General features: G+C 39.1%; 1 protein-coding gene across 3 annotated transcripts in view; it reads right to left on the bottom strand.

Annotated features, from left to right (window-relative positions):
• The window catches only part of plcb1.S (phospholipase C beta 1 S homeolog), a 305,516-nt gene that overhangs the window by 102,806 nt on the left and 175,173 nt on the right, over window positions 1-27,537 (bottom strand). For all 3 annotated transcript variants that reach the window (XM_041564337.1, XM_041564338.1, XM_041564339.1), the window contains exons 6-9: window positions 21,816-21,869; window positions 18,532-18,607; window positions 17,013-17,113; window positions 12,933-13,099 (exon numbers count right to left, since the gene is read on the bottom strand). In XM_041564337.1, coding sequence (XP_041420271.1) covers window positions 12,933-13,099; window positions 17,013-17,113; window positions 18,532-18,607; window positions 21,816-21,869 — 398 coding nt within the window. The remainder of the gene's footprint in view (window positions 1-12,932; window positions 13,100-17,012; window positions 17,114-18,531; window positions 18,608-21,815; window positions 21,870-27,537) is intronic.

The raw sequence follows: 27,537 nt of genomic DNA, 5'->3' as shown, positions 1-27,537 counted from the left end.
CACCACCTTAAACCTTCCGAATTGCTGTTTAGCCTATGGGGGACCTTCTAGAACCTATCTGAGGCTTTTGGGCACATTTTGAGAAGTCAAAGTTTTTTTTTGTAAAATCCTTCGAATCGATTTGAAGGATTAAATAGTTCAATCGAATACAGCTGTTTTCGCTGGAAAAAATACTTCAACTATCGAAGATTTTTTTAACTTCGAAATTCGTTCCTTGATAAATATGCCCCTTAAAGTATGAAGATCCAAATTACAGAAAGATCTGTTATCTAGGTCCTGAGCATTCTAGACAGCAGGCCCCATAACTGTATGTATATATATATATATATATATATATATATATATATATATATATATATATATATATATAATTTATATACACACACATATATATATATACATAGACAAAATAGTTAACACATAGTTAAAGCTGAAGTATTTCTGCATCTGATCTCTTGTCACAATGGGAGGGAAATGAAGGATTAATTTGAGAGAAAACAAATCCTGAGATTCTGGATAAGCCTGATGTAAGAATGGGATTTTCAGGTGACACAAATAGATTACACAAATATTACACTCACAGTTTTCACACAAATATCACACACACAGATTACACACACACAAACATTGCAAATTAATACTTTAGCGTGAAGCTCTTTGTTTGCAGGTGATGTGAGCTGTTGCACCTTAAAAATAGTTGGCACCAGGTGGGCAGCACATTTGAGATACAAATATAGATAGATGACAAATAAATACACAAAAGATTGATGATAGATAGATAGATAGATAGATAGATAGATAGATAGATGATAGATAGATAGATAGATAGATAGATAGATAGATAGATAGATAGATAGATGATAGATCATAGAGATACAAATATAGATAGATGACAAAAGGTATCACCAAACTTTACATTTTCTGCAAATAAATAAATGAAAGATAGATAGATAGATAGATAGACAAACAGACAAATACATGATATAGGTTAGCCAGAAAGATTAAATAGACAGACTTGCTTCTATATGTCTAGCCTATCTAGATCGAGTATGTAGGGATCCATAGGTTTAATATTTACCTATGGCTTTAAATCCCTACACTTCCTTATCTCCCAAGTTACCGGGCACTTGCCCATGTGTCTAGTTATTTCAATTACATAATTGTATTATTGGTCTACTGGTCTATGGCCCCTTCCTGCCACACAACATGGTGTCTGATTAGGGGTGGATCTTCGGCTTCTGGTTGCTGACGCAGCTGGATCTGTTCCAGAGAGTTTGGGTATAACAAGGCCCAGTGAAGCTGTTCTGCCCTAGAGGGTCCTGTACCTCTAGTGATAAGTGAGGGTGCAGGGACTCTGTGAATGAGGCATAGCCAGAGACACCCTCCTATAGTACTTTCTAGGAGGGTGAGACAAAGAGGTTAATTAGCGCAGCCTGTGCTCCTACAAGGACTGTAGTAGGGAGTAGCTCTCCCCTAGGCTCTGAGTTTGCCTATAGTGAAAGCTGGATAGGGAATCAGGCCTAGATTTATTCTCCCTGACCATTTCACTGTATGGGATCCGGACCCCACCTGGACATACCATCCTAGAGGTGCACCTTCAACTACCCTATTAACTTAACATTGCTGACTCTGCTGAACTGTCCTGGCATATTTAACATCTGCAATCCCTTGCCTCTGTGGATCTGTGAGTTTTAACCTGGCGTCCTTTCTTCACTTTTATGCACAGTAGCCCATTTGTGTTATAGTTCAACTAAACCCTTGCTTCATAACTTCCACTTAGCGAAGGCCCAGCCTGTTGTATTAGAGTCCAATGTAACCCGTGCTCTATTGCTATAGCTGGACATTACTCTTCTTACGGGGGAATGTAATAAAAATCGCTAACGGAAAAACTATTCGCAATGCGAAAAGTTATGCCTTTGCGCGAACAAATTTTGCTTTGTGCGAATTTAATATAGCTTTTGCGAGCCCGGAAACTGTTTAGCAACCACTTCCGACAGTGAAAGACCGTTTGCGAATTTTATAGTTTGCGCCAATGCGCAGTCAATGTAATAAAACTTCTTACTGAAAAAGTCGTTATGTTTGCTCCAAAAGATTACGACACCTTCAAGCACTTCTTATGAGTGCGCAATTAAAATTCGCAATGCGCAATTAAAATTCGCAATGCAATAACAGTTTAAGGAACAATATTACATTGCGAGATGTGGATTTTTAGTCTTATTGGTGCGAATTGTTTTGCTCTTTGCGACTTTTATTACATTCCCCTGTTGGTCTAATATAGATACATGGATTTTTACTATTGAGTGCTGTTCTTAAATCTACCAGGGAGCTGTTATCTGGTTCCCTTCCAATTTTACTGTTGATGGGCTTGCAGTGCAGCAGTAAAGAGTGACTGAAGTTTATCAGAGCACAAGTCACATGACTGGGGGCACCTGGGAAACTGCTCTTTGGAAAAATGGATTTCAGTGCAGAAGTCTGCTGGAGCAGCACTATTAACTTAAGCGTTTTGAAAAAAACATGTTTTCCATGACAGTATACCTTTAAATTTCAAAGCTACATGCAACGAGTACTGCAACCTGAAACTGGCCTATTAAATCTATATAACCTCTGTATACAGTATATATATATATGAGTTCCAATGGTTCCAGCACTCCAACGCTGAGATATAATACACCCAGGTGCTATTCCGTGCCTATATATATATATATATATATATATATATATATATATATATATATATATATATATATATATACACTATTTCCCGTGTCTCTGATTCCTGTCTAATGTCATTGGTTTTACAGAAGTGCTGCAAGTTGAATAACACTTCAGTAAGGCTCTTCATGGCTCAATGCACTAAAGGATAAATTGAGCGCTTTCTACTTTTGACATGTAACCGACTGCCCTTTTAAACATCCAGAGCATCGCAATTTCAAACTGTCTAATGAAGGAATGAAATCAGCTCCATTACTAAATGTATTTCCCAGTAACATATTCACTTGCTCTGATATTCATGCTGCATCTTATTTCAGGTATTCAATGACATGTATGTCCTTAGATTAATAATGAGAATTTTCTGGGCCATTTTTTGGTCAATATTATATATGAAGGGGCACATTTAGTTATTTGTTTTATTAAATGATGACCTATTTAGCTTAATAACCATGAAATTATGGATAAAGCATTTTACACACGTCTAAAACATTTGATCTACAAAGAAGAAGAAGAGGAAACAAAATTCAGATTAAAGTCTTTGTTTAGTGTGGAGTTATGTCTTGCTGGATCCTCTCTCAATTTACAATCGCCCCCCAATGTGAATAAATAATGATAATATTTCCCTAGCACTCCCTTCCCTCCACTTTATGGTTACCAGGAGGGTGTTAAATATTCTTGCAGCTGACACAACCTATATTAGAGGTAATATTGTATGCACAGAGGGATTATTGCTTTAATCACTGGAAGACATTCATTTTCAGGGGGCTCCAGTACAGGATCATTTAGAATTGAAATGAATATCTGTAGTGTATGGAACTTTTTGCATAATGTGGATATATCATCAACATGATTGTTTATACTTATGCCATACTGATAAATGTTAACGGTTTCATTTGCACATTCACCAAAGAGCTTTTGTATCAAGACTGTTTCTAACTAAACACTCTCTTTCTGGCGCCCCTAAACAGCCCACTGTCCTTCCCCTCCACCCACCGGGAGTGGAATGCACACTTCCCTTATTGCCACCGAGAACTGTGTGCACCCACTAAGCCGCCCCTGAAATCGTACCGCCCTAGGCCCGGGCCTAATTACGGCTACATAAGCACAGAAAATGCTTTGTGCCACGGAGAAAAAAGAAAAGTAAGGGGAAGTATCTGGTGTGATTAAACAGTGGTAAAGTATATCTGGGGAAGAAGTGCATCAAGGGGAGCAGGAATGCCGGCCCTGTTCTTATGCCTTATGCTTCCCCATTGTACAGGGTCCTGTTTATTTGCTGCTGCTCCCTAATGTGCATGTCTGAATGATCGGCAAATTAGGGCACGAGTAGGAGGGGCAGAGGTGTAACTACAGAGGAAGCAGACGCTGTTGCTGCACGGGGCCCAGGAGGTATAGGGGGCCCCATAAGGCCCTAATTAATGAGCAATTTCAATATATATTGGTAAAACAGGTCAACCTTTGGATATGTTGGGGGTCCTAAAATTTATTTGCTCGGGGGGGGGGGCCCGTAACAGTTACGCCACTGGCGGGGGGGGTGACTATGTATTCATGGATCTCTGTGCTCTAAAACAAAGTGCACAAACCAACTACAATTCATCATGGCTGGGTGCAAAGTGCAAAAAAATATTTTTCCCCGGCTGAAAATAGGGGTCACCCATGAAACAAAAAACTCACAAGAGAACTGCAGCGCACAAATAAATCCTGAGTCACCCACATTTTGTGTGTGTGTCTACAATGGAGACGGGCCAGGTGCCTCCGTTGTGGCCACAAAGTCGAATGTGTTTACGCCATTGGTGTTTAAGCTATATTACAATTCAGTCTCTTTGTATAACATGCTCATTATGGAATTATTATTTTTCATACTGGAATCCATCTGTTCAAGTCAACAACAAAAAACTCTTAAAAAATAAGTACGGAGTTACCAAAAAGGAATATCTGGGAATGGGTATGGTATAGTCCAGAATGCCTCTGATCTTGTGTTTACAGAGTAGGGAGTTTTTCCTTCACAACACAACATGACTTGTGGCTGCTAAACAACATTTAGGCATAAAACATTTCAATAGGAGGCAATGCCATTAACATGGCCCTTAGGAATGGGAAACTTTTGTTCTTCCTTTATAACTGTCAGTTCTATACCTGTGCTACAGAGATTATGTAACGTGTAAATGTCAGCCTGTTATTGGCAGAGGTGGCTGAATCAGACCGGGATCCCATTGAACAGGCTTGTTCTTCTGTCAGAGTCTGTAATAGCACCCTTCAATGGGAGGGACAGAGCACCCACACAGAACTCCATTGCAAGCAAGTGTATGATTAGGCAGTCAGTCAGCAGACACCAAAGAAACACTCGCTGTGCAACTGTTGCAAATTCTCAGCCCCCAGCGCAACCTTCACAAAACTCTATGAAGTAAGGCTGAAAGCAGTAAGTTAAAGGGCAACTTTCCCTTTGAGTTCACTTTAAAATACCATTGTGTTGTCAGGATGAGTAACCTGAGCAACCAAAAGCTGATTCTTTGTACGTATCTATTTTACTGTTAAAGGGCTTGTTCACCTTCCAAACACCTTTTGTTTGTTCAGTTGTTTTCAGATTGTTCCGCGGAAATAAAGAGTTTTTTCAATTGTTTTCTATCTTTTATGTATCCTGGCTGAATCCTGCATCCCTAATTATGATGCAAATACAGTAGCAGCTACTGACCAGCTCTCCAAAAACCCAATATAGAATCCAATACGTTTCTCTTTATTATAGTGCCCTACAATAACAGATTGAGAAATCTGCCTTGCTGCATAAAATAAAATCGCTCCTATATCTGAGAAATAGGGCAGAAAGCAATCCGACATATTAGAAATCAAGCCAGGGTTTGAAAACACAATATTCGAAAAACATTTAAAGCTCACACGGCAAACTGGCCTCTTAAAATAATGTTGATGCCATGACTCAGTGAGCGATCAAGGTGATTTCTTGCAATTATCCATGTCAGTCCTTAGGAACTTGTCTGCTTTTACACGCAAAGGTGGCAAATGACAGATGCAGTGTTTCAGGCTCTACATGTTTCACTTCTAGTGAAAGGGATGTATGCGCAGTAATTAACCAATCATTTCAGCCTATTCTATGACCGTACATAAAGAACACTGGAAAAAGAGAAATCAACCCATAAATCATTGATGTTTTTATTTTCCTTCTTTGTGAAAGTGCCCCACACGAATAAACTGGAGTCAAATAATTTTCACTTTGTTTAATGAGAAACAGTTTCTTTCCCAGGCAACTGATGAACAATTGCAGGGGGAAAGCTGATTTTCAATTATTTCAAATTAGAAGATCCAGCCATGCCATTTATCATATTAACAAATCACTAATTGGACTTGGCATATATATTTGCTGTTGGTTGAAATGTTCCCAGTGTGAAGTGTTGTACAGACCTCGGTCATTAACATAGAAAAGCCACAGGCTGGAGATAAAGAGATTTAGCAGAGTACGGGGGTTCCACACTATGACTAATTGCATCTGCGCTTAATGAAACTAATGGGTCGGGGTAAATGAGCTCATGTCATTGTTGGCCATTTGACATAACATTTAGCAAATATATTTCAAATCAGTCTTTAGAAGCCAAATGATGAAAAAGATCTAAAGCCGACGTCCTGCTCCACCTCCTCTTCCGCTCCTCTTGGTTCGCTGCATTTTTATAATAATTGATTGCTAATGTAACAGACATTAGAGGCTGCAACGCAATTCTTTCTGCATAGCGCAAAAAAAAGGCAAAAAAGCAAGGTTTCAGGGATAATATAAGATCCCCAGTGTCACTAATGACTCTGCACTCCACATTCCACCTGGAAGTCATCTGAATACAGTCAACTGAACGTTGGATGATGAAGTGTAACTTGCGAGTGGCGTATACTTAACGTGCACGTGAAAAAAGTGGAAAAACACATGCAAAGATGCTCCTGGTAACTTTAAGAGCCACATTTCCGGGCATTAAACTGTACATTTGGCTTTTCTAGTGCAGAGAGTGCAGTTGCACTCTGTACACTAGCGATGCAGCCCTGCTCCTATGCAAAAAAAGGTAAGTGCTGGGGAGTGAGGGTTTTTTCCCAGCCCTGGCTTTTACCCACAATGCACCTTTCTCCTCCCTGTTTTGTGCCCGCATATGTAAGGTGCTACTTCTTGTGTGTCTGCTATGAAACACAAAGACTTGCAAACAACAATCATTTGCTGCCTTGTATACACCATGTATACTGTATGTGTATAACCCATGTAGGCCAGGCTAGAGTGTGTCCGGCTAGGAAACAGGCAGAGCAGTGGTTACATTTGACCCTCTCCCCACAGGATGGGCCTTTGCTACATGAAATGGTGAAGGGGGGTGTTGTGCAACTACACCTCACCTAGGCTCTATGACTAAATCAAATAACCAGACCCCAAAAGGTTCTTGAACATAACAAATAAAGCCAGGTTTTATTCTCTTAAAGCAACACCAGACATATCAAACTCACAGTCCTTTGAGCTTTATCACATACATGTCAGGTAACATCAGAGCATTTCAGAGGCAGCACCTTGGTGACATCCCTGTGGAGTTAGTGTACCACATGGATAGATGCACCTCAGGATCTCTGTACCTCTGATATTGGATCAGGGAAATCACTAAACCTAGATCCCTATTAGACTGTGATCCCTACACTTCAGGCCAGTGTTGCCTGAGGGGAGAGCAACCCTCTTGCTATCCCTCCTATTTGGAACCAAGCTGTTCTTGCTCACTAGTTCTATCTGCCTCACTTTCCTAGAAACAACTACCCTGTCCTGACTACTCCTCATTCACGGGGTCCCTGTATCCCCGACATCACCAAAGCCTTCCCTTTACTGGGGCCTAAGCTCCAGGCTCCCAGTGCATCCACTTCCTCTTGGAGTAACAGTGGAAAGAGGAAGTTCCATCCTCTGCCCAGCACTATACTGAACCGTTAAAGGAAGTTGTCATCAGCCTGTGCGCCAATCATACTCTTATGCTAATGAACCAAACTAGATGAATTCTCTTCTGCCCAGCAACCAGAGAACAAGGAAGTGTAGGGGTTTAAAGCCATAGGGAAGCGTTAACCTCTAAGGGTCCCTACATTTACATCATAAGAGAAGCACATTGAGGGAGTACATGGTGGTAAGGTGCAGAGAAGCCCTTGAGGCAGCTGTTAACAGGGCTGGAACTAGGGGTAGACAGAATAGACACATTCCAAAGGTACAATGGGGTGAGGGGCATTAGGCACATACCTCACCTACCTGCCTGCCCTTCGTTTGGCTTCCTATAATTCCCGAATGAGAGCGCAGCAATGCAAACCCCTCTTGTCACCATAGCACATTACCAGTCCGATAGTCAACCCCTGCCTAGCCAATTCAGCTCAACCCAGCCTGAGGAATGACTTGCAGTTGTACCAGTAACAGGCCACGTTCTACTTGTATGAGTGGCTGCAATACTTCCTCCAGATCCTAATGTGGCCTGGCTTCTTGTGGCTCTGAGCATTTGGATTCCCGTGGGTTAACTGGCACAGACCAAAAACGTCTTAAAGTCATTGCAACATGGGGTTAAATAGTAAAGCATGAAAAACAATAAGAAAGGCACAGAAGAATGAAACAATGCTATTTCCAAACTATCAATTGTAACCAAAATAACACAGTGTTTTTCTTTTCCATTGTGATTCCATGTTTGCACAATGTATAGTGCCAGGAAGGGTCTCCTTAAATATAATTATATCATAAAATTGTTATAGTGTGACTCATAAATCAGAATTAAACAAGATGCGTTTGCTGTGTGGATATTATTTTACCACTTAGAAGGATATAATCTTGCAGAAGCTGAAAGGTTTCAGCAGTTGCGTTGGCAGCAAGCCCAGTCAAGCAGGAACAACCCTGACAAGCCATACAGCAGAAATGCATGTTGGTTGTTCTGCATGGAGAGTCGTTATGGACAGTTCTGTTATTAGTGTGGGCACAACTACCTTCAATAACTTTATTTCACTTGCATGTCACGTTTCATACGGAAGGGGTGCATTTAATTCAGACAAGCCATGCACACATTTTAATGAATAGAATTTAATGAAAGAATATGTTTGTATCCTCTACCCTTCTGTAACTCACAGTAAGGTTAATGTCACATGTCACTAATACACAATCACACGTAGGAAATACAAGTATAGGACCTATTATTCACAATTCTTGGGACCTGCGGTTTTTCAGATAAGGGGTTTTACCATAATTTGGATGATACATTAGCTACTAAAATTTTTATATATATATATATATATATATATATATATATATATATATATATATATATATATATATATATATCCTAATAAGGATTAATTATATCTCTAGTTCTCTACTGACATTCATTTGCCCAAGTCTGGCACGGAATCCTGAAGATGATGGCAGCATGGTGGCAGTGTGGTGCTCTGCAGACCCAGGGCTTGTGCATTTATTGAAGACAAGGAGAGCCAGCCCAGGGAAGCAGGTAAGTGAATAGAATTACTGGGAATGTCCTCAAAACTAGACAAACTAGACACCCTCAGTGATTTTACCTTTCCTTCTCCTAATAATTTAGGGGAATATTTATCATTTGCTACAATTCAAACAAAAGAGCTTCCCCACTAAACAGGGCCAAATTTACATAGCGGGCACCCCTGGGCCCGTTGCGGTATGTCGCCCCTGTCCCCTCCCTTTTATTTGTACAAACATTCATCATTGGGACCTGTGGGGATCGCTATTGTAACTCCTGCATATCTTCAGTGTTTCTGAACCAATGTGGGTGTGGTTGGGCAGCATGCCGCCCCCTAAAATCCTGCCACCCTAGGCCACCCTACTGCAGCCTGTTGGCCAGTGTATGGGCCTCAAGGTCATTGTCTTTCCAAATTATATCTAATTGAGGATTGTACACATATAAATTAGCTTCTCATTTCATACATAGACCTTCACTACTGCCCCTCAGGTATATTAATGACACCGAACTCATGATATGGTGCCATTGATCACTGCCCACTTACCTTCCTGATCCTGATCATGCAAGTGCCTTGCCTGGGGGCACAGAATAGAAGGTAACCCAGGAGGGTACAGGCAACCACTCTCAAGCATATAGTCTGACCAATACATCTAGGCCTAGCAGTACCACAATGGTAGCAAACAGCCAATGCTATTAGGGAAATTTGTGCAACAAGCACTTTCTTAAAGGCAGTGGGGGACACATCCACCTTCAATGATCCTCCTGGTACTACTTTACTGGATTAAGGATTCACCACTTTATGTGAAAGAATTCAGTGTATTTATAGGCAAGGTAGTCAGAATTTATACATAGACATGATAGTCAGCCTTGGAGGACAGGCAATAGAGATTGGGATGTCATATCTCAGGCTCCAATGTGCCTGTTAATAAGTGTCATAGTTACATACATCAAAGTAAACATTTAAAACATTTTAATGTTTAACTCTCCTTAGAAAAAGTTTCTTCAAGCTAATATATGGGTGTGCATCAGCAATTGTGTATGTGTGCTTTATGCTACAGTTATTTATGCCAGGAGAACATTTATAAAATGTATATATCGAGCTCACCATGGCTCTTTATACTTGGATATATTTGAATATAATTGCATTATGATGGAGCTGGGAGTTGTGAGAAGCCATAAGAACCCGATGTACGTCATTTCAAAGTAAGCAAAGCTCCTTTAGAAGAATGAAATGATGTAGCAAAAGTACATTAAGCTTTCCATATATCTATAGATTTAGTAAGAAACTCTGGAATGTCATTTCTGTTGTGTAGTCGTCAGAAGAGTTTTATTCTATATTACTTTTAGCAGAGAACACTGACAGCAGCTCTTGCTGGGTCCCTAGACACTTCTTATTGCTCACAATCCTCTCTCAGAGCAGCTCTCTGGAACTTGACAGTACAATCCGAAGGGAAATCCACTGAATGGGAAATAAGGATGGGAATACTGACAGGCCCATCACAGTGTGAGATGTCGGACCCTGTAAACTTGTGTTTTACTTCTAGTTTTCTCCCTTGGGCTGGACTGCTTGCTATCATTGTGGTGCTAAAGGGTATCAATGGCAAGGTGCCAGCCTACAGAGGGCACAGAATGGGTGCAACACTACCCAGTGTTGGTTATTTAAAGGCAGGAGTGCCCATAATTTACTAATGCGGGATCTAGTGATGTTGTCCCATTATGATCTATATCCATAATAGCATTGTTAGCATTCTGTTCCATGGAAAACATTACTTAAATATTATATTGATTTATGAATCAATATTGCTAAATTTAACAGATAACTAATAAATATCTGAATGAAAAGAATGAAATAGGAGGGAGATTAGTCAAGCTGTTTGTTAACAGTGTCTTGAGATCTACTGATCACCAGCTAAAGGTCTACTGGTAGATCCCGATCTACCATTTGGACAACCCTGATTTAAAGGTATACATATTATAGCAACAGATTGATAGATTAGAACAATGAGCTTCTGTATTTGTATTCCAGGCAAACAACGAAGGATGAAATGGAGATGCAATTTGAGTTTAAAAGATGGATACAAAATAGAAATGAGAAATAAATCTATTGACAATTCTATTTAAGCATAATCTTAGCAATTTCAGATAGAGTTCTCCAACTCTCAAAGGGGACATTATAACAAAGTCTGCCAAGAAGCAAATGAGATGCATGAAGAGAAGAGCGATAGAGGAAGGTCGCACAATAGCAAATGTTATATATTATATTTATATTTTATATATATTTGTTTATGACATTGGAAAGTTTTTAATCAAACATCTAGATACATTTTATACCCTGCCAAGTCACAAAGAAATGTAACATTATGTATGCAATCTTTTTTGCACTTTGCACCCAGCTTTTCAGAGCAAAGAGACCTGCAGAATATGCCCCTTGTGTAAGAGGGGTGGTGGGGGAAGGCACACAGGCACCCACCCCCTAAGTAGGGAGCATCAGGAGGCCAACCTGTATTGGGGCCCTAAGGCAGCCGGTAAGGACAGGTCTAGCTGCCCCTCCTTTTGCTGCACTCTGATTCTCACACTGAGCAAAGAGCACCAGGGCACAAGTGCTTCTTCAGTGAGCATTTTGGGGCGGTGCACTTAACCTATAGATTAAAGTAAATAAGTGTATAGGATTTATTTATTGCGCAAGGGCAGAAGTAATACAATGGATACTATTGCTGTACATATTGATTAAAGGCATCCAAACATGTCCCTTCCACATAATTGTGCAAAATGGCAATGAGCACCCCCGCCAGGGTCCCTACATTAAACTGTGTCAATAGGAGATTTACAGCCGATTTATAACCAAAAACGTAATTCTAATGCCACGTGCTGAAAATTGCTCCTTCTCTGATCTCTGATCATTTTGACCACAATTGCAACCGGTTTTTAAAAAACCTTAACACATGCAAATCCATGCATAGATGCAATGGCGCTGAAATGTTGGGGAAAACTGCTGCATTGTGCGTAACAATAACAGCAAATTTTGTTAAAATGACACTTTGCACACTGCACTTGCATTGCCTGTAAAATCCTTTATATATTTCCACCCATGTAATGTCATTGTTACAGAACCAGCTCCCTAGTCACAGGGAATATGTGTCCCCTCTACTTACTGCAACTGGCTCAAGCAGCGCCAGACCCACAGTGAAGTGGGGAAATCAGCTGACATGCCCACACTACAACATATACTGTATATGACGCCGGGCTCCAGAGCATTATATATGAAATATTGGTCAGCTTTAGTTACTTAGTGCTTTCAAGTCAGATTTGGTTCAATCAGGCACTTGGAGTTTGGATGAACCCCGAAAAGCGTTGTGACTTGACTCAGTGTTGGACTGGCCCACCGGGATACCAGGAAACTCCCAGTGGGCCCTCATGCTGCTAAACATTTGGCCTATTTCATGGTCATTTCTGTATTTTTTTAAGGGGCTTGATAATGGAAGAATAGAGTATAGTATGTAGAGATAAAAGACTAGGAGAATAAAGAGAATGAGTGAGGAGAGGAGGAGGAATAATAGTTTGTAAAGTGGGCCCCTGGCATCCCAGTCCGACACTGATTTGAGCTTGAGCTAATGTGAGCAAAGTCCTAGTTAAGCCACTAGTAAATATTGATACAATGACAGTGTAGAAGTGAGATGAGCACATTTAACACTTTTGAACAAAAAACTGATATTTTTTAAGAAATTGCCAAAAAGCCTTATGAAATCCACTTACCTCTTGTTGCCAAAATGCTCTTGTGCTCATATTTCTCAATCAGCTGTTGGACTTGCTCCTGCTTTAGCGGCGGGTAGAGAATCTCATTTAACCGCGGGTCTCGCTGCTTTGAGTTAATAAATTCCATCAGCTCATCAACGCTCAGGTGCGTTTTACTCTTACTGCCGCTGCAACAAAACAACCAACCTATGAGTTTGTACCAAACGCCCCGTCATTCAGTCATGTCATTAGAGAATAAACATGTCCTTCACTCAACAATTTACCATCCCAAAGGCAGGACACATGATACGTGGAAAATTTCCAACCAATAATAAAGTATTAAACCAAATTTGAAATATGTTATTAAAAAGTGAAAGTCCAAACTAAATAACCAATAAAGCAGAGAGTGTAAACAAGGAGTACAGGAACTAAAGAGGCCAAGTTTCAGGGTACAAAAACTCTTCACAATATGGGCACTACAATGGTCCCATTTCATCTGGGTTGGAGTATGTAGAACAGTGCTAGGGATCAATGGTTCACTCCAAAAACATAACAGGCAGGTTCATTGGCCCCTGATGAAACCATGGTGTGCATGTGAATGTGCCAGGGACCTCAGACTGGGCCATGGGCCGATGGGAATGAAGTATATTAGTATATTATGTTTCCTTTTTTTTCTTTATTTTCATGTACACTTTATTTATTGTGATTGAGGCTTACATAACATGCTAGCTATGCAGTACAGGTATGTAAACAGTTATCCAGAATGCTCGGGTTATCCAGATAACAGATCTTTCCATCATTCTGATCATCATACATTAAGTCCACTAGAAAATAATTTAAACTTGAAATAAACCCAATAGGCTGCTTTTGCCTCCAATAAGGATTAATTATATCTTAGTTGGGATCAAGCACAAACTACTGTTTTATTATTGCACAGAAAAAGGAAATCATTTTTAAAAATGTGGAGATTTCTGGATAACAGGTTTCAGGATGACAGATCCCATACCTGTACTACGAATCTGATTAGATAGGACTTTAGCAAAGACATGTATATACAATAGAATACCTTTCAATGGTCTGGTACAAAGGGAATAACAGTGACATTTACTCATATTTGCTGAAATAATATATAAATATAAAGCAGCTGAAATTTGATAATTTGAGAGAGAGCTTTAGGTAAGGGATTTTTGGTAATAATGATATATATTACATATGGAATAATCCACAGGCTGGCTCTTTAATCATAACAACAAATAATAACTCAGTAACATTGTCAGTTGCATTTCATTTTCTCCGCAGGCTGCACAGCTTGACATCACATATTAAATTCTACCGTTGTGCAGCAAACACAGCGACCATGTTCCTTTTGTCATTATGTATTTTTAGTTTTATTAAGAAAATAGATATAGAAATTTGGAAGAAAGTGATGGAAACACATTTCTGCAAATTCACATCACACAGATATCAACCAAGAACACGTACAGTATTTTCTACATATGGACTTGCTTAAACCAATGGACCAGTGCAGTTACCAGTAATATAAATGTGCAGCCCACTTTCATATGGTTCCACTTTCCATTGCTTTGCAGTTTTACATAATGTTGCTGTAGTATAATTAGCTGAAGAATTATAAATTACTGTAGCACACTGATCCAAAATTGTGAGTGCAAAAAAAGTGTTATTGGCTCAATTAATTCATTAATTCTGGTTATGTTTTGGGCCACACTGGGTCCTATTGAGTATGAATTTACTCACCAAGTATTGTGTTAAATAGTGCAGCAAGGAGGTGGGGAAGGATATTGGGGGGGGGGTAAAGGGAGGGTAATTGGAAGGGGAAGGTAAGTGCCAAATGATTCATGACAATTCATTGTCATTAAGGAGTTGTTCTTTTAATATGGAGTAAAGAGTGATATTTTGCAATTGGTTTTAATTTTTTATTATTTGTGGCTTTTGAGTTATTTAGCTTTTTATTCAGACACTCTTCGGTTTGCAATTTCAGCCATCTGGTTGCTAGGGTCCCACTTTCCCTAGCAACCATGCATTGATTTGAGTAAGAGACTTGAATAGGAATAGGAGAGGTCTGAAAAGAAAGACAAGTAGTTAAAATTAGCAGTAGTAGTTAAAATTAGTAGTAAAAATAAATCTGTAGCTTTACAGAGCATTTGTTTTAAGATGGGGGTATGTGACCCCCATATGAAAACTGGAAAGAGTCAGAAGAAAAAGGCAAATAATGAAAAAAAACTTAAAAAAAAAAGTTGCTTAGAATTAGCAATTCTATAACATACTAAAAGTTAAAGGACCAGTAACATAAAAAAAACCCACCAAGAAATAACTTACCGATTCTCTGCTTGCGCTCCTCTTCAGAAACGGCGACAGGTGACGATCCATTTCTACTCCCTGGCTATCTTCTATAGAAGGCAGGGAGGAGAAATCGAGTGCCGTTTATGAAGAGGAGCGAAAGCGGAGAATCTTAAGTTATTTCTTAATAAAGACTTTGCTAATTCAAAGTTAAATGTGTCTTGGTGGGTTTTTTTCGTTATGTAGATACAACATTTTTTTAACATTCATGTAACTGGTCTTTTAAGTTAAATGTGAACCACCCCTTTATAAAAAAAGTCCATGTATCAGGGTCAATATCCACAGTCTCCAATAAGATCCATTCAGTTCATGTTTGTGAAACTTGTGCACAAATAAAAGGGTTTTGATCGACATAATAATCATAAGTGCAATCGTTTTAATATAAAATATAAATACATTTTAATAACCCTAATAAAACGTATTTACCAGAAGGTTATTGAGTGAGTTGTCACAATGATCTGAGTGATCATTGTGAATTGGGATGCACCAAATCCACTATTTTGGATTCGGCCAAACCCCCGAAGATTTGGCTGAATACCGAACCGAATCTGAATCCTAATTTGCATATGAAAATTAGAGGTGCAAAGGGGAAAACATTTTTTACTTCCTTGTTTTGTGACAAAAAGTCACTCAATTTCCCTCCCTGCCCCCAATTTGCATATGCAAATTAGGTTTCGGATTTGGTTTGGCCGGGCCAAATCCGAATCCTGCTGAAAAAGCCTGAATCCCGAACTGAATCCTGGATTCGGTGCATTCCTAATTGTGAATGGATCTTATTGGAGACTGTGGATATGGACACTTACACATGGACTTTAATGACACTTTTAAATTACACTGAATTATCATGGATCATTTGGCACTTACCTCCCCATTCCAATTACCCTCCCTTCCCCCCCCCCCTTATTTCCTTCCCCGCCTCCTTGCTGCACCATTTAACATAGGACTTGGTAAATTCACACTTGATAAAGTGCCCAGTGTGGCCTGAAACGTTGCCAGAATTAATGTCTACTTTTGAGCCAATAAAACACTTTTTGCCCAAATTGGGATCAGTGTGCTACAGTAATTTTGCATTCTTTGACAATTGAACTGTCCCTGGACAGTAATAATAATACTAATAATACCAACCTGGCCTGGGTGAGACGGGACCCCACTATAAAGAGTACAGGTGAGGGGGTTAGTGATGGGCGAATTTGGGGCGTTTCGCTTCGCCGAAAAATTATTGAATTTCCAGCGAAATTTGCTAAACTGTGAAAAATTCACGAAACTGTGCCGGTGTCTCGTTTTTGAGGCTGGCGTCCTTTTTCGATGTCAGTGTCCGTTTTTTGACGCCAGCGCAAATTCGCAGACGAAAATGTGACGGCCTTGAAAAAAACGGACGCCAGCGTCCTTTTTTTTTTACGCCTGCGAATTTTCACTGCGGTTTTTAGAATTTATTTGCCAGTGGCGAATCGCGGGAATTCGCGCCTGGCAAATAAATTCGCCCATCACTAGAGGGGGTTCATACATCTAATGGATAAGCACAGTCATTTAACAACCCTCAAAAAATGTGTGCTGGTGCTGTAATGCTTGCCAGTCAACAATTCACTTTGATAAGCCTTACTGTGGAATAATAACATTTCTGTTTGGTTGCTATGAGTTACCGCACTTGGGCACATTAGCCCTGTTGAACTAAATGATCCCCTGATTGCTACATTTTGAAAGACATAAAAACATAATATAATAAATAAAGCAAATGTATCTTACAACTCGGAAAAAATGTTGTCAATCTCAGGCCGTGGGCATATGTTGTTCAAAAAGACTTTGTAAACCTCTGGTGTAAAGTCATCTTGTGGAACGGAATCGCTCTATAGAAATAAACACAAAAAAAAACCAACCTGTAAAGAATTTGCAGCTCAAATGGGAATTTAACCACATACAGTACATTAAATGCACAATCTACTGGTTTTCATGTTACAGATAGAAGTAATTCACAATTTATATATCCTGTGTCTTTACATAGGGAGGCACAGAATGCAGCATTTGCTTTGGAGTATTTATTGGGTTATTTATTAAAGTCTGAATGTTAAAAACTTGAAAAAATCGATTTTTTTAACTATAAAATCTGAATAGTGGAGAAAAAAACCCTGAATATTTCAATATTTATTATATGCAAAAATGTCAGAATCCGAAAATACTCCATATTTAACCTGTTGAGGTCCTGTAGAAGTCAATGTCCTTTGGGAACATTTCCTATTAGTTGCATTGAACACATTTAGGGGCATATTTATCAAGGGTCGAATTCCGAATTGAAAAAACTTCGAAATTCGAATTCAAAAAGACCAACCGTCTTTTCGTTTTGGTCGAATAGGTCAGTTTTAAATTGAATAGGTCCGTAATCGGCCAAATTCGAATCAAATGAATCGAAGGAATATCGCATTTGATCAAATTCGTTTCGAAGTTTTTTTTTTAAAAAAAAAAAACTTCTTGACTCCAAGTAGGTTGTGGGAGGTCCCCCATAGGCTATAACAGCAATTCAGCAGGTTTTAGATGGCGAATGGTCGAAGTCAAATTTTTAAAGAGACAGTACATGATAAATTTCGATATTCAAATTTTTTATTTTTTTTTTTCAAATTCAAATCAAATTTGGACTATTCCCTAGTCGAAGTATAAAAACTAGCTCGAAATTTGAATTTTTTCCATTTGCTCCTGAATATTAATTGCAGCTAAGAGGAGCATGCTCAAAAAATGGATCGAATCAAACCCTCCGAAGATAACACATGTCATCACAGAGCTAAAATAGCTATAAGCACTTTGTAGCTATTGCTTTCAAATTTGACAAAGTGAAGAATCGTATGACATTCTTGACAACATGGAAAATCTTCCTGAGCAACCTTTCCCGAAATGATAGATCTGAGTTGGACTCAATTCTATATTCACCATCGTTCCATGGAATCCATATAATATTGCACTAGCTTGTACTTATGAAAATAACATTTGAATCAGGAATATACTGTATTTTAGACAATAGTCCTCTAATATCCAATCTCACTATAGTATAGTCTTTTACTTTTTGATGTACTTAAGGTGCTGTTTTACAACCGTCTCAAAGGTAATTGTTTTAGCTATAATGCATACGTTGTACCTTTGAGTACATGTTTTATATTCTGCATTTACACAGCACTATGTTGAGGGATAAAATAATGTGTGTTTTTAAAAACACAATCTCACTTTCGTACCACTTTTATCTTAATGGGCAAGGGAATCAATTGCATCAAGTACTTACTCTGCCAGCTGGAAGATTACAAGCCTCCAGTGCCGTTTCCACTCGTTTCCTATCAGCAGAGAACAAGCGGTAGATGCTGCACGGAGTGGATGAAACAAGTGCATTAGAATGTACCATCTGCAAGCAGCATGGATGTCCCACCAATATTACCTTCAAGCAAGTAAAAAACGCAGAAAAGCTTTTTCACCTTAACCCAGTTTAAAGAATCAATTGCTTTATCAGCATTTTAGATCCCATATCTTTCTGGGTACTTGGAACAAGCAAAATCAGAAGAAAATGCAAATTTTTACAATCTGTTGGGGGTAGGTAACCAGGGCCGGAACTAGGGGTAGGCAGAGTAGGCGCCCGCCTAGGGTGCAATCAAGGGGGGGCGCACTTTTAAGGAGAATTTATTTTATTTTTCTTTAACCCTGGTATGCTTGACCTTTAATAGTTTTTAAATTTTATAAACCGCCTCTTCCAACCACCTCTTGCCCGTGATTCGTACTGTAGGCAGAAGCACTCCCCATCTCCGTCTTGGCAGCTGCTGGCACAGGTACATATTTGGGGGCAATATGATGGATTTTTGGCTCCTGCTTGCACAAGTACATATTTGGGGAAAATACTGTGGATTTTTGGCTGGTACAGGTACAGATTAGGGGTCACAATATGATTGATGTTCTGGATTATCATGGTGCAGGTACCGATTGGGGTTTGGGGGCAATCTGAGGGATTGGTACAGGTACAAATGGGGGCAATTTGATAGGTGCTGGCATAGGTACATGGGGCAACATGAATGGTAAGGTGGGAAATGGTAATGCAGGACCAGGTGGGGGCACTGATTGAAGCCCTTGCCTAGGGAGCCATAATACCTTAGGTAACAACAGGGTCAACATTTTTCTGGTCTAATTCCCCATACCAGATCAGATTCCCGTATATTGGACATTTTTATACTTATATAAAGTCTCTGGAATATGGCCTACCTGCTGGACTGTAGCAAGAGGAAAACAAGGGCAGCAAAGGTTTGGAATATATTGCACTTTTTTCTGCCTTTGACATTACAAAGGCAAAGCCACAAAAATATCCATATACTTTGCCTGCATTTTATCCTAAATAACTGTCACATTTCCCTTTGATTGAAGATTTGGCCTAGTGCACCTGGAGCTAGCCTGCTGTCTGTGTTGGGTTGACTTGATGACCACCAATAGGGACATTTTGAGGAAAGTAAATGGATATTATATCCAGGATTGTTACAGGGTTACACAAGATAACTTCAATGAATACATCAAGATATCATCAGTCTGGTATAGGACCTGTTATCCGAAGTGTTTGCGATCTGGGTTTTTCAGGATAAGGGCTTTTTCTTTCATTTGTTTTGTCAACTACATGGATTCAAGCAGCTTAGTTACCCTTTACTACAAGACAATGTTTTATTATTACAGAGACTAAGGAACTATATAACTATTTAATTAAAACAAATGCTATGGGACATGGCCTTCTCATTATTCAGATCTTTCTGGATAACTGGTTAGCAAATAAAAGATCCCATACATACAAACAGAACTGTATTATCCTATTTATACTCATAAGAAGAATATTTGAAGTCTCATTTTTAGTTTAATTTCTATTTGGTGAAGCCAAATACTTTTTTTTCTAAAACTCTGTATTATCATTTCATTCTTGTGACCTACTAAACTCCCTAAGCCTTTGGATAATTTGATGATTTCTCCTTTTATCCCCTGATTCTTGACTTCGTCCTTGCTGATACATTCCCAGCTGGTATCTCACTTTTTAATTATAGACCTACAACTTGCGTGCCTTTGATTTGGGAGGAAAAAAGGGGCTTGTGATATATTTTCTCCACAATCATCAGCTTTCAATTAGGAATTTAAATTAAATACTCTTATCAGCAAATACAGGAAAAAAATTTTCCCGGCTAAACGAAAGGAAACTGGGTCATGCGGACGCGCTTGTATGTGTCGCTACAAGTTGATGAATCTCATCAACGGCAAATAGATTCCTGGTGAAAAAGTATATTTGTTATTAAGACTTTAAAAGTGGAGCTTGATGTATAACGTGCATCATCAGATAATTGTTCGACATTTAACAAGACAAAAAAAAGAAGGAGGATCAAGATAAAAGCGACAAAAAGTTGACTCCAGGTCTAGTAACCTATAGCAACCAGTCAGCAAATAAAATTTACTGGCCACCATTTGAGATCAAACATCTGGTTGGATGCTACGATTATGCTATGCTCATTTTACCCTACCCTCTTTAGTACCTTGCGCAATAAAGGAAACAGAGGTGAAGCATCAGTTACTTTGAAAGTGTCAATAGAATGTGCTAAGCTTAATGACCTTTCTGCTCATACCTTCCTCAGGTCAATGCTGTACTAAAACAATAGATACACAAGGTGTATTCCAGAAAGCAGTTTATCAGTCCTGTGACTTCTACCCCATCCTTAGTTGTGGATTGGAAGTACAAGGATACTTACATAGAACAAGTTGGAAATGCTAGCGGTTGATTATCATCATCATCATCATCATTTATTTATATAGCGCTGTCAAGATACACAGTGCTTTGTTGATTAGATTACTCTTCTAGAATAGTTTCCTAACTTTGTCTTAGTTAACTTTAGTCTTGAAGACCAAAGCAGAACATATGCAGGGGACTACACTATGGGGGTTATTTATCAAGGTCCGAATTTATCTCAATATCGGCTGCTACAAACTCCAATCTAACCTGCTTGGGTTTTTAACGCTTATTTATTATTACATTTTCCCCAAAACTTGATTTGCGGGAAAAGCTCTGATCTTCACAATTTTTTCCTGAATTTTCCCCGAAATCTCAGAATTTTCAACCGAAAGCTCCAAAACATTGTGAAATTGCCGAAACCCCCGACACAACCAAAAATCAATGGGACTGTTCCCATTGACTTTTATGCAACTTGACAGGTTTGAGATGCCGTGGTTTTATATTCGGGCTTTTTAGCCCTCGGGGTTTAATAAATTCCAAAAAAAATTGTGATTTTTTTAAAAGTCTGATTTTATAAAAAAAAAATCACAAATTTTTTCAGATTTCGGGGAAATTCGGTATTCGGAGTTTAGTAAATAACCCCCTATGTGTCAGATAAGGAGTCCTGATGATGTCCTTCAGCTATAGTTTGTGGGCAGGACCCTCCAATCTTATTTTTATTCTGTAAGCCTTGTTTCTGTTTCTTAGAAATAATTGCAGACTGCAGGATAATGATGATTATGGTGATTCCTACTTATGCTTCTTTTCAGATTAAAAGATGTGCAACTCACTTTTTAACAGGGATTCGTCCTTCAGGGTTCACTTGCAGTTTCAGCTTGGTGTAACTAGAGAAAATGAAAACAACACAGTCGATCACGTACATTTATTGCGAAATGCTAATTAAAGCACATTGTTGAGCTTTTCTAAATAAAAGGCTGTGTGCCCTATTGTATAGAAAATAGCTCCTCACTATCAGACTGACACAGTTTGTGTATTAACACTACTAATATTGCCTTGGTTTGATTAGGGTTTCATTTACCACCTATTGAAACATTATAGGAAATACTGGAAGTTACCAGGGAGGTTCCATGACCATTTCATGAAAGTAAAGACACTCCAGGGCGACTGTCTATGTTCATATTTATTACTAGAGGGAATATGCCACCAACCACAATACACAATATACTGTACTTATATACAACTTATTTACGTCTTGATTGTATGTAAACATATATAACCTCAGTACAATTATTAATTAAGTGAACAATAATTATTAAGTGAACTTTGCTGTGAAAATTGTCTTTATAGATTTATCTTAAAACAACGGAATTGGTCGGGCAGGGTGGGCTCCAGTTCGAATTGGCATTCGGTTCAATCTCCTCCCTTCTCTTCTATTGCAGTCCCACACTGGGATTCCTAAGGGACCAATGATTTGTGTTTTTTGAGGCTAAGATAGCTCCTTACAAGTTAGGGCAAATTTAAAATTTGACACCACAGTCTTGGTTACCATGTCTTTCTCCATCTTTGTGGTGTCCCAGGATTAGAAAAAATATAGGCAGAAGTTTTTGGGACAACTCCACCCTCTCCTTTTCCATTTCCTACTTTTTTCGATTTGAACTGAGTCCATTTGAATGAATTTATCCTCAAACATTAATTTGGTTACATTGCATTTTATTAATTCTTGAATTACCACTATATGGTTATAATTCATCTATTAGCACTGCACTTTAACAATTGATACTTAGTAATAAAGAATTAATTGAATTCATGAAAATTTATGAATTTAATAATTAATAGCACTGCACTTTAAAAACTATTAATTGTCTCAATACTATAATCAATTGATAATAACATTATTATACCAGCACTTTAATATATATAGTTTTTTAAGGTACTATCAACTGTGCGTCACCTAGTTATTTATTTATTTCTTTATAATTATTGCACTAGCACTTTAATATAAATCCTGGTGAATTCCAGCATCAAGGTGGAACTTAGAGTGATATTTAATTGAACTAAGGGTGGTACCTTATGCAGTGTCATTTTGGACTAATGCTGTGGGACTTTTAGTCTTGGTGGAAGAGGTGTTCTTTTTTTCTTTTTTGAGTAACTTAATTCTATCTGAAATCCTCAGACCTCAATTCCACTAAGGGTATAAATTAGCAAGTGGTAATCTCGAGTATCTAACTTTTTTGAACAGGTTGAACTTGATGGACATGTCATTTTTCAACCTAACTTACTATGTAACTATGTATTTCAGCATAACATAATCATCACTGGTCATTTAAACCCAAAGGTTGCACTTTGATTACATTTCGGAGTTGGAAGATGAAAGTTATCTACATAAAATAGTCTTAATTTTGTGTATTTTTAAGACATGTTATTTTCTATTCTTTCAAATGTGGCCGGGTTGCTATGCTCAGTGACCCCAGTGGAAAGCTGATAGTTTCAGTGGCGAGATATTCATTATTATTACTTTCATTATTGCTTATGATTCTATTCAGGACCTTTCTTATTCATGCTTAGCTCTGGGGTCAGTGAACTTATCAAACAGCTAGTAATTAAAATACAAAACAGAAGAGCTACAGAACAAAAAAGTTGTAGAACTTTAAAGTTACAAAAAAAAAAAAAAAAAAAAAAAAGACCAGACTAGAAAGTATGTGACAATGGGATTGTCTACAAAATAAAACACATGTATTTTAAGTTTCAAACATCTTTAATCTTAAATTTATTTTCCAAGTGGGGGGATTGGGGATACAAGATGCAGTCTTTGGGCAGGTAAAAGGTAGGAAAAGGGTAGGACAATGGGGAAAAAATAGTCCTTGAACCCTGGGACTTTGGAGGTTAAAGGACAAGGTTATGATAAATAAAAATATATAATATAATATAAAATAAAGTCAACAATAACACTACAACACTGTAAATTAAGTAAATGCCACATGCTGTAGTACTATTTTAAACAGAGGCGCTGTTATGGGGGGGGGGGAAGGCATGAAGAAATGATCTATAGGACAATCTACTGTTATACCTATACAGCCCATAGAAGAGAACAATTTCCAATTGCTATTTAAACCCATCACATCATAAATCACATCACACCTTTAAGATCAAAGAAATATCAAGTGCATACTTAAAGCAAAGGGCAGGACTTCTCACATTCCATAAATGTAATAACGTGGCATTAGTGTTTTTTACAACTGCAAAATCAATAGAGTTCCTTTACAAAACCACTATGTCTAATTATAATGGCTGGGAATAATGGTTGACCAATACCGCTCTAGAATGACTTGTACTTCTTTCTTAAAGAGGTATTCAATAATACCAAACTCCTTGGAGAAACAGAGCTACAGATGCCACAAACTGTCAAACATTTGGTTTCAAACAACACTTGATGGAAGAGATTAGAACCATAGAACACTTGCAGCCTCTAAATCCTTTCCCTGACAATTTCCTTTAACTGACAATTCCCATGCATGCAACAAGATCACAGAATACACATCAGTCACTGCCCATGTGGAGCTTACAGTCTAAGTACCTATTACACTTACATAAAGTAGGAACAAATGGATTAGAAGACAATGAACCCACCTGTATGTTTGGAACCCACAAGAATGTTCTCATGGGAAGAATATTTAAGCTCCTTGGAGACAGTGCTCAAGCTGGACCTCAGTACCAAAGCTCTACAAGGCAGAGATGCTATCCACCAACAGAATTCTATATTTAAAGGGGTTGATCACCTTCCAAAATTTGATCCATGAGTTGATCAATTTCTTTGTCCCTGCTGAGCAGAATCCCTGAGTTTCATTAAAGGCAGCTATTAGACCCTTAGGCGTCCGTGGGTTGGCTGGGCGTTCCATGCCACTTATTCCCCGTATACTGGTGGGGTATCGATTTTGATTAAAAAAACAGTTAACTTTAAGTTGATTGATTTAAAATCTGATCCTAAAGGGCGATTTCTTTTTCTTAACTGTCTCATTGATTCTGCTCCCACTATTTTAGCAAATATCTATATCCCTCCACCCTATGCTGATGACTGCATAGTGCAGTTTGTATCGTACATTGCTGGCTTTCCCCACGCCCACATTATCTGTGCTGGTGACTTCAACACTGTTTTAAATGAGCAGCTGGATAGATTGAGAGGGGCGGGTACTGTTTCTGCTAATCGTGCAACCAACTTAGCTGCCCTAATGTCTGATGTTTCCTTAACTGAAATATGGAGATACTTGCATCCGACGGAACAGGGTTATTCTTGTTTCTCTGTATCCCATATGGCACTGTCTAGAATAGATATGATGTTTCTGTCTAAACACTTGCTACCTGCAGTTCAATCTGTGCAGTATCAAACTAGAGGTATATCGGACCATGCCCCTCTCAAGCTAACGTGGCACACTGACCTCCTGCATCGGGACACTGTGAGATGGTCCTTTAACCCAATATGGCTGACAATAATTAATAATGATGATGCTATTGCTGATTCCATTACACAATATTTTGCCTTAAATCAGGATTCTGCATCTCCTGCAGTGGTGTGGGAGGCGTTTAAGGCCAATTTGCGATCTACTTTACACTCCGAAATTAAAGCAGTTAAGAAAGCTTCCCATCTCACGGAACGGCAATTAGCTGACCAGGTGGATGCCCTTGCTGTGCAAGTCAATTACCAACCCTCTCCTACCAATTTGGCTGCTTTGAAAGTTGCTGAGCAGGCCTATACCACCCATATGCACAACCAAGCTAAAAAGAAATTACTGTTTTCCAGGGCAACTTTCTTTGAACATGGGGAAAGAGCTGGAAACATTTTGGCATATTTATCTAAAGCTCAGTCCTTGCCTCCGGTAATATCAGAGTTATATGACTCACACGGGGTGCTCCACCATCACCCTAATGACATTATGTCTACTTTACAGGACTATTACTCCTCTCTTTATACTTCGAGGTTAACAGCTTCCTCGGAGGAACTGCAAGACTATTTCCGGGGTATAAACCTGCCCACTCTTCACCCTGACCAGGTTGATAGCCTGGAAGCTGACATAACTGAGCAAGAGCTGATCGAGGCCATGGCGTCCTTTCCAGTTGGGAAGGTGCCTGGTCCCGATGGGCTTCCCATTGAAATTTACAGACGGTTCCAGGAAGTGATTGTCCCCACACTTGCCAAAACCATTAAGGACTCGCTAGATAATAAATCGTTACCACCTTCTATGTATGAAGCTACGATAGTCTTGCTAGGAAAACCTGGCAAGGATCCTAGGCATTGTGATGCCTACCGCCCCATTTCATTGTTAACGTCAGACATAAAAATTTTGGCGAAGGTTCTTGCTTTGAGGTTGGGCTCAGTTATCACTAGTTTAGTCAATGAGGACCAAACGGGGTTTATACCTGGTAAATCTACAGCTCTGAATATACGCAGATTGTTTGCTAATCTCAGCCTCTCACATGATAATCAAGGCCATAGAACGGTTGTGGCTTTAGATATTGCCAAGGCGTTCGATACGGTGGAGTGGGGATATCTCTGGCACATGCTGCAGTCCTTTGGTTTTGGTCCCAAATTTATTGCCCTGGTTCAATTGTTATATGTGGCCCCCTCAGCAAAATTAAGAATCAATAATGCATTGACTGCTCCCTTTCTGTTACACAGGGGAACGAGACAAGGGTGTCCCCTCTCCCCCTTTTTGTTCGCACTGGCTATTGAGCCCTTAGCCCATTTAATTAGGAATCATGCAACTATTTCTGGTTTTAAGCTTGGACATAGGGAGGACAAGATCCAACTATATGCGGATGACGCCTTACTCTACTTAGGCGACAGAGGTGCTTCCTTGAATAATGCCATGAGTACTTTGTTGGAGTTTGGCAGGATGTCTGGTTTACAATTAAATCAGTCCAAGTCCATGGCTTTATTGTTGGATCCACTTACAGACGATGAGTGCCCTGAAACCTTTCCCTTCCAAATTGTTACTGAATTTACATACCTTGGGGTGGCAGTGTCGGCTACCCTTGGGTCCTATCAACAGTTGAATCTGGATCCGCCTTTGGACTGGATGGGGACTAGGCTGAAATCTTGGTCCAACTTACCTATTGGTCCTTCTGGTAGGGTTCAGCTTATTAAGATGCTCTTTTTGCCTAAACTTTTGTATGTGCTTCAGCACGCTCCGGTGTGGATTCCTAAATCCTACTTTGTTAAAATTAATGTCTTATTTCGGCAGTTGATTTGGGCCCACTCCAGACCTAGACTTAAGCTGGAAACTTTGATGCGTGCTAAATCCAAAGCAGGCCTTGCTCTGCCGGACATGCACTTATATTACTTGGCAGCTCAATTGGGGCATTTAGTTACATGGGTGGAGAATGCTCATCACAGGACTCTTCACTCTCTCTGGGCGCAGTTGACAGGGTTGGATTTAAATCCCATTGGATGGTTTCTGAGTAAGTCCACGTGCATCCCAAACCAAGCACTGAGTCTGCCTCTATTCCAATCCCTACGTAAAATCTGGCATCTAGCTAACAGGGTGATAAAGTCCTCCA

This window comes from Xenopus laevis, chromosome 5S (genome assembly GCF_017654675.1).
Source record: "Xenopus laevis strain J_2021 chromosome 5S, Xenopus_laevis_v10.1, whole genome shotgun sequence".
NCBI lineage: Eukaryota > Metazoa > Chordata > Amphibia > Anura > Pipidae > Xenopus > Xenopus laevis.
Note: the sequence above shows the minus strand (reverse complement) of the source record. Positions and strands in the feature narration are given on the sequence as shown.